Source organism: Engraulis encrasicolus, chromosome 24 (genome assembly GCF_034702125.1).
Source record: "Engraulis encrasicolus isolate BLACKSEA-1 chromosome 24, IST_EnEncr_1.0, whole genome shotgun sequence".
In the NCBI taxonomy this organism is placed as follows: domain Eukaryota; kingdom Metazoa; phylum Chordata; class Actinopteri; order Clupeiformes; family Engraulidae; genus Engraulis; species Engraulis encrasicolus.
Window position 1 is genome coordinate 38,433,230 of NC_085880.1, and position 9,080 is coordinate 38,442,309.

The window sequence follows — 9,080 nt, forward strand, 5'->3', positions numbered from 1 at the left end:
ATGAATTGTAATTAAATGATATTCAATTGTATACAACTGATAAAATTACTATCACGATATAAACGATAGAGGAGAAAGATCACAATATACACTTTTATATCACGATTACGATATATATCGTCATATTGCCCAGCCCTACTTGGAGCTGTCCAATTTGTCAGATCACTGATTCAGAAGCAAGGATTAAAAAGGTAACTTGAGACGTTTCAAAAAAGCAGTACTTAAATATGGGAAAAAATATTCCAGGGAGAAAATTTAAGATGGCAAAACAGATACAAGACACTCACACACACACGTCTGACAATGGAAAAAAGACAAGCCCTCCAACATTTCTGGTTAATCATTTCACCAATAGATATGCAGGACATGAACAGACAAAAAGCCCAGTGTTTCCCATACATTGAGGAAACTATGGCGGCCCGCCATAGTTTAAATTTGGCCGCCATAGTTTACGAAAATGTAAAAAAAAAAAAATTTTTTTTTTTTTTTTAACGATATCCGTTTTTTAACGATTTGAATTACGATTTTGAATTTCCTTCGCATTTTCCTCCTGGAGTAAATACATCCTATAGACTCTGTATTGGTTAGATAATTAGTCCCACGGTAACACAGAATGAGGGGAAAGCATTAGGAAGTTACCATAAGGGTATTACAGTTGATTCATGTGTGCACACATGTAACATCGGGTGAGTAGGCTAACAGAACATGTGCGCAACGATGCGTTATGACGCGGCGATATGCGAGGATCTTCGTCCAAATCGCTAGTCGCATGCATCATCGCTAACTGTGTTTACATCGCGTGCCGCGTGTAAGGTTAATGTTAGTTGTTGACATGTATGGAATTCACTTCAATTTGTGCTGTTTCTTGCTTCCTGTTTCTTGCTTCAGTTGTGGACAAAACGATTGGCCAAACTCACAATAGAAAGCCTTTGCTGTGCTACTGGCCCAGAGAGCTGAAAAAAAAACCTTCATAGAAGTCACACTTAACAGGGGTGTTAACCAATCCAATGAGTTCTCTCATTGCTCTCTCTCTCTCTCTCTCTCTCTCTCTCTCTCATAGTAGCCTACTATTTACCCATAACAAATGGTGAATTTCTGAGCCCTTTTTAATTTGTAGCCTATACCACTGAAGGCATGATAATGCTTCATCATATTTTAGAAATAGGGCCTATGTGCCTTTTATATACCAAATGTTTATCATTTTGAAATTGTTTCAGTTGTTTATGACTTGTGTATGACTGAAATTATCTCTGCATACTATCAGTGCTGCATTGCTTTGTAAAGATAGGCTATTCAACACACTTTAAAAACACACTGAAAAGATACGGCCATAGTAGCCTACTGAAAACATTTTGTTCATAATAATGGTGATTAATAAATGGTGGTCTTAAATTTTCATACTGACATCCTTGAATTTGACTTGGTAGATCACGGCAGACCATCAACTTCAAAAGTAGATCTTGGTTAAAAAAAAGGTTGGGCACCCCTGCTATAGCACCACAAGTGCTTGAAAGACAGGGATCAAAAGCCTAGTCAAGTTGTTGTAGTTTACTTGGGTTTGGGAGCAATATAAAAAACCTTCAGAGAAGGGACAGTTGGGATGAGTTTACTAACACTCCCTAGGCTTTGTTTTACAGTTGTAATGAGTTTGGTGACAGACCTTCATTGACACAGCAGAGGAGACATCGGGCTGCATATAGAAATTAATGTGTAATGAATGTGAATATAGACATAAATGTGTAATATGTTGTTCAGCCCTTTTAATGGGAGGAATTTGGAAAAAAACTGGCCCTGTGACCAGCACCCCTCATGTAGAATGTGTACGCCTACAGATATGTGTGGGGGAAAAGGCATAGCCTACCCTCTAAGACCCTTTTTGTCTATGCGTTAACAATTTCACAGTGCTCTTAAATTCTTATCTCTGCTCCTATTTTGTTTTATTATTGTTTCCCAGACCCCTGCATGAGGGACGAATGAAACTGTGTTGTAAACAGAAATTATTCACTGTACTGCATTTTTTGACAATGACAATGTACTACTATTATACAAGTCATGGGTAAAATCTTATGTAGCCTTATTTCTCAAAATATAAATGGCTGAAATATAGGCCCACGCCTACAGTTTCTCCATGCGCCAATGCCATACTGTAGTCATTGTTTTGCCGTTTTGCATTTACGCTGCAAGAATACACCCCCCCCGCAAAAAAAGGCCCGTGTGAGAAGAAGACCCCCCCCCCCTGGACAAAATAAACCCCGGCTGCCCCCATAGTTTCCAAAATTTCTGTGGGAAACACTGCAAAAAGGCCCTGATGAATCAAAAACCCTGAACTGATCTGAATACAATGAAGTTTGCCTGGCGTTCTGGAAAACTTCACCACAGAGACGAAAGAGGACACACTAATCCCCACTACTGTAAACCTCAGCCTCACACAGCACTGGTGGCTGAGTGATATTATAACACATAAGACACTGCCATGGTGGCATGCTTTTACTTTGAATTGTGAAAAAGATGAAGAATGCAGGTAGAAAAAAGAGAACGTCTTAAGATGTGTGCAGGTCGGTGAGAGTGTGAGAGTTTATGAGACAGAAAAAAGTGAGTGATTGAGAAAGTGCACAAAAAGGGACAACGGAAGTGTCTGTCTGTGTGTGTGTGTGTGTGCGTGTGTGAGTGAGAGAGAAGGTAAAAAAGAGAGGGAAAGCCAGAGCGAAGCATTTGGTTGGGACAGACAGGGGAAGAGGTAGGAGATCTTGCAGCCCACCCACACTCAAATTGGCCCCAGCTGCAACACAGGCACACAGCTCCCCTCTCCTTCCCAAACCCCCCAGCTGCAAAACAGACACACCGCTCCCTCTCCTCTCCACACCCCCCAGCTGCAACACAGACACACAACTCCCCTCTCCTCCCCTTCCCACACCTCCAGCTGCAACACAGGCACACATCTCTCCTCTCCTCTCCTCTCCACACCCCCCAGCTGCAACACAGATACACAGAGTGAGTTACAATATGCGGCCTTGCCTCCTCCACTTGTGCTTGTTTCCTCGCCCCGCCTCCTGGCCCCTCCTCCGTGGGGAAAACGATAAAGTTTCCCAGCCGTCAGCCTAGCCACAACAACTTTTGAGGGACTGTTTTTCATTCACCATCCCAATTGCAAATGAGAAAAAGAGTTTAGAATTGAGCTTTTGCAAGATATTGAAATATAATGCTGATGTCAGTGATGCCATCATGACATATTACTTCCTGGTACGAGGAGACAAGCACAAGTGGAGGAGGCAAGGTCCCATATGTAACGCACTCACAGCTCCCCACTCCTCCCCACACCCCCAGCTGCAACGCAGACACACAGCTGCTCCCCACTCCTCCCCACACCCCCCAGCTGCAACGCAGACACACAGCTCCCCTCTCCTCTCCTCCCCACACCCCCAGCTGCAACGCAGACACACACCAGCTCCCCTCTCCTCTCCACACCCCCCAGCTGCAACGCAGACAGGAGCCCAGATAGAAGGCCAACCCCAGGCACACAGCTCCCCTCTCCTCTCCACACCTCCAGACCCCCCAGCTGCAACACAGACACACAGCAGCTCTCCTCTCCTCCCCACACCTCCAGCTGCAACACAGACAGGAGCCCAGATAGAAGTCCAACCCCAGGCACACAACTCCCCTCTCCTCCCCTTCCCACACCCCCCAGCTGCAGCACAGACAGGGCCCCAGATAGCAGCCCAGCTGCAGCACAGACAGGGCCCCAGATAGCAGCCCAGCTGCAGCACAGACAGGGCCACAGATAGCAGCCCAGCTGCAGCACAGACAGGGGCCCAGATAGCAGCCCAGCTGCAGCACAGACAGGGCCCCAGATAGCAGCCCAGCTGCAGCACAGACAGGGCCCCAGATAGCAGCCCAGCTGCAGCACAGACAGGGCCCCAGATAGAAGGCCAACCCCAGGCACACCGCTCCCCTCTCCTCCCCACACCCCCAGACAGGGCCCCAGATAGCAGCCCAGCTGCAGTGCATACAGGAGATAAATAGGGGCCCAGCTAGAAGGCCAAGCCCAGGCACACAGCTCTCCTCTCCGGCTCCGTGAACACCAAAAGCGAACGGCGCGACCAGAGCGACGGAAGTCATTATTTATCTATGGAGGGAAGGCGAATAAAGCTACCAGAGCGAATGCGCCAAGGGCAAATCTGCTTGAGCGACCAAAGCGAATTTTGACAATTAAACTCAAGCTAATCTTAAAAGGGACACTGTGCAGGAAATGGTCAAAAAAGGTACTGCAACTATGCTGCTCATTGAAACTGGGCTGCCAATTGCCAAATTTGATCTTTACATGGAAGTGAACTAGGTAATAAACACATTTTTTTCTAGTATTTTCTTAGCCAGGCCGCGCCCTCCTAGAGACGCAACACCTTTGGCGTTGCAACTAGTCAGGTCAAGAGCAATGCAAGTACTTTCTGAGTTACGCTCTTGGTCAGACCAAGTCTCGAAGAGATTTGAAGGTCGATGATGATCAGGCTACCACCCCCTGCCTCCAGTCCCACCTCTACACCATGTGCTGTGTGTGTATTACAAGCAGCTGGAGGATTTCAGGCCAGTTATCAGAAGTAAGAAAAACACAAATGGACGTGTGACCGCGTGCGTGCGTGCGTGCGCACACACACACACACACACACAGACAGACACAGACACAGACACAGACACAGACACAGACACAGACACAGACACAGACACACACACACACAATTTATGCCCAGTATTTTAAGAATGTCCAGCAAATTATACAACCCCACCCCACCTCCAAGAATTAAATCCTTTCTTTGACTTTGCAATTTCCCGAACTGCTCATGTGAAGAACGGTAACACGCACGCACGCACACACACACACACACACACACACACACACACACACACACACACACACACACACACACACACACACACACACACACACACACACACACACACACACACACACACACACACACACACACACACACACACACACACACACACACACACAATAAAAATCAACTCAGTATTCCAGAATGTGCTATCTTGGCAAGCTGGGGTTCAGTCAGAAGTGTGGTCAGAGCTCTGCTCTGCTCTGCTCAGCTCAGCTCAGCGTGTGACAATTGACACCACATTGCTGGAGGCAAGTTTAAGCAGCAGCAGTGGGCCTGGCCTGCCCTGCCCTGTGCATGCCGATGTGTTACTTCCTCCGCACCCAATTTTCGAAGCAAATGGTGAGGAGCCATGCAGAGAGAGAGAGAGAGAGAGAGAGAGAGAGAGAGAGAGAGAGAGAGAGAGAGAGAGAGAGAGAGAGAGAGAGAGAGAGAGAGAGAGAGAGCGAGAGAGCATCTCCTATCGACCCCCCTCCAAAAAATCCACACAAAGCATTTCTTTTTTCTTTTTACCCTCTCATCTCCAAAACCACAAATCTCGGCCCATCTTTTCTTCTTCGCTTTGAAGAAACGCGTCAAGCTGAACTCTGTAACTGTGAAGGGGGTTAAAATGGGGCACTGCCTGCCCTGCCACAGTACAGCTGTTCCTGTTCAGTATGCCCAGTCAGTCACTGTAGTCAATAAACGTGATCTAGACCTGATCTCTGCCATATGCGTCTCTCTGTTAGCCAAACTACAGGAGAGAACACAGTGCTGGCTCCAGGATCACTGCGGCCCTCGTGCATGCAAATGCACACACAGCATGGGCACACGCGCACGCACAAACACACACACACACTTACTTATTCTTATCCACAATGTACAATGACATCCATAGGGACATGACGGTAAAAGATTAGCAAGGTGAGTCAAGCAAATTTGAGGATACACACACATCTCACTCTGTATCTGTGTCTCTCTCTCTCTCACACACACACATATACACACACACGCACACGCACACGCACACGCCCCAAAGTAATGCAGGGCAAGTCAGATCTGTATCTCCAAGGTGATATCTAAGTTAGAATATATCTGCATTGTGGTCACTGCAGATGGACTACCCTCTGAACATTAAAACAGAGGAAAACAACTCCACAGTTGGAACAATTGGGAAAACGCCATACAAATTAAGTTCAGAACGGATCTCAGATCTCATCTGCCACTGAGTAAACAATGGAAAACAGAGACACGCTGCTCTATCGGAAGTCACCAAAACTACCAAATACTAATGGATAGTCATGGTTAAGTAGTTAGGGTGTCAGACTTGTAGCCCATAGGTTGCCGGTTCGATTCCCGATTAATTAACCGGTGCTCTCCCCCATCCTTCTCCAATACTGAGGTACCCTGAGCGGTCCCGCTTCCACTGCGCTGCTCCCTTGGGGCGCTATTTGGAGCTGCCCCCTTGCATGGGTGAGGCATAAATGCAGTTTTACGGAGTGCTGTGTCTGCACACTTAAATCCCCTTTGTGTTCTTTTTAATAATAGGCCTATTATTAAAAAGAACACAAAGGGGATTTAAGTGTGCAGACATTTTTCTTTCAATGTTACACAGTTTTTGTTTATGTTTGGCAACTTTTAATCGAGAGTGCGGTGTGATCCGGTTAAACACGGAGTGCTGTGTCACAATGACAAAAGGAGACTGTTGGCTTACCTGACTGGAAGACGTATCGTGCGAGGCCCTGCATGAGCTCAGCGGGCCATGTGGGGGGCGCCGTCTCCCCTGCCTCCCTCTTCAGCCGGAACGTCAGTTCGAACCCAAAACCGCTGGGGCCATCTGGGCCCGTGAACCTGCACACACACACACACACACACACACACACACACACACACACACACACACACACACACACACACACACACACACACACACACACACACACACACACACACACACACACACACACACACAAATAAAGTTATATATGAATATATAATATACAAAAATACATACGCATCATGTCATGTTTATAAATAAGTCATTGGCTGTTCAGCACAGAGCCAGAGGCCAGGAGATATTCTACAGGGGCCCTGGGCCACTCTTTCCCCTGTCTAGAATCACCCATGCTTACTCAATGCTGTAAGTTGGTATATGGCATGCAGTGCACACAACCTATAATTTTCAAGACTTTATCAGTTTTTACGAGATAGGACAGTGAAGATAGTGACGGGAAGCGAGTTGGGAGAGAGAAGTGGGGAAGGGTCGGCAAAGGACAGGGGCTGGAATTGAACCCGGGTCAGCCGTGCAGCAGGTGAGCGCCCTACTGCTAGTGTGTTGTGGAAAGTGCGCACATCCAGCAAAAAAGCATCAGCAGGTGTCAAAATAAAAAAACTGTCACATGTAGGAGTGGGAAGGGATCTGCACACTGCTTGCAAAAGACTGAATTTATTAGGAGCAACGTTGCAACGTTTCGATTTTGATCGAAACGTTGCTCCTAATAAATTAAGTCTTTTGCAAGCAGTGTGCAGATCCTTTCCCGCTCCTACATGCCCTACTGCTAGTCCCATGGTAGGGACATCTGAGTGTACTGTAAATATGGCCAATGTCATGGCTATGCAACAGGTTATGCATTTTATTGCACCAAATTGTTTTGTCATTCAAAAACATTTACACAAACTTATGACACGAATCTAACGTCCATCTAGTTGTGAAAGTTTTCCATAGGAAATTTCAGACCACTTTACAGTAATGTCTACTTGACAAGATTCAAAATACCACCATGTAAAATATGCAAACAAAAAAAAGACACATTTAGCTGCTTATCCAATACTCATGGAAAGAAGGGTTAGGCGTACTTACTCATGAACTCTGTTGTCTCCGTACAGGTCGCTGAGCCCCATACTGATGTAGTGCCAGTGCTCCTGGACGTCCGGTGCACCACAACCTACATTCCTGTACATGCTGATGTAGTCCAGTGGGTCGGGCCCACCTAACCTAAAAACAAACAGCAGACAGCCGTGCATGTCAATAGGCGTTTAACCGCTGCACATTATTTCATTTCCCAGATTTATTAAATTCTACATGCAAAACAGGGTAAATGACACAGCTGATGTTTTTTTTAAAGGTTGATAAGCAAGGTAATAAGCATGGTAATAAATAAGTACAATAACATGGGCACCGCTGTATTGCCCAGAAAATAACCAGAACAGGCCTTGTTCTACTGCATCTTGTTGTGGGGAAGAAAGTAACCGATTATAGTGATTCACCCTTCATGTTTTGTTACACAAGATAACTTTGCAACATTGTATTGTTACAATGAGCATTCTGTTATTTAGCAGGCCTGACGCCTTAGTAAATGTGGTCGCGCTTTGTGAAGTTCTTGCGGTAAGCGCCTGAGGGTTAGTTTGAGAGCTGTGTAACTGCAACTTGTTGAACTTTTCCAACACTAGCCAAACTAGCAAAAGTTACTGATGCACAACGTTAGCAAGCTACTTCTCTTGGCCACAATAAACACAAGTCATACGTTTGGAAAATCGTGAAACAAGCCTTCAAGTAAGAAGTAAAGATCACCGTTAAAGCCAGCCATCGCATTGGATAAATGAAAGCATGGACATACCAGTACTTTACGATTGCTGTAACTTGCAAGGGGTTGACTTGGTCGGGGTACAGGCGTCTGCATTCCGCATAAACAGCTTGCAGGCCGGTGGGAAAGAGCGACGCAAGGCCGAGGTGGGGTGCGGCGCCGCTAGCAGGCCGCATATCATCCATCCCCTCACCACAACTCCAAACTTAGTAGGATAGTCCGGGGAAACCCAGAAGATCTAAAATGTCCCTATGTCGAGTCAAAGGAGACTTTCTGCGGTTGTTTTGTTGACGTCTTCAAGTTTTGGGCTATATTTGTAAGGGAACGACCCCTTTGTCCGTTGTAGTGAACCCCCCTCCACAGTTTGTTATCTCCCTTCTACAACAGAAGAGCCCCTACTTTTAGAGTGACAAGTAGTTCAGCCAATAGAGACCGCCAGATGAGCAAAACGTGTTCTTTCTTCAACACGATTGGGCTACCTATCTGTCCATCACAAAAAAGACAGCAACTACTGTATTAAAAAAAAAATCATGGAAGAACAACAGCCAGATAATCTTACAATTTCAACTTTACTATCTTGAAAGGGTGGATAGGCTATATGTTCTCTAAAATTACTACTGGAGGCCCA

At 46.0% G+C, this 9,080-nt stretch overlaps 1 protein-coding gene across 6 annotated transcripts in view; it reads right to left on the reverse strand.

Moving 5' to 3' along the window:
* Nucleotides 1–8,813, reverse strand: part of sufu (suppressor of fused homolog (Drosophila)) — a 46,521-nt gene extending 37,708 nt beyond the window's left edge. For all 6 annotated transcript variants that reach the window (XM_063192288.1, XM_063192284.1, XM_063192289.1 and 3 more), the window contains exons 1-3: nt 8,486–8,813; nt 7,729–7,863; nt 6,583–6,719 (exon numbers count right to left, since the gene is read on the reverse strand). In XM_063192288.1, the coding sequence (XP_063048358.1) occupies nt 6,583–6,719; nt 7,729–7,863; nt 8,486–8,637 (424 nt within the window). In that variant the 5' untranslated portion in view covers nt 8,638–8,813. The remainder of the gene's footprint in view (nt 1–6,582; nt 6,720–7,728; nt 7,864–8,485) is intronic.
* Nucleotides 8,814–9,080: the final 267 nt, after the last annotated feature.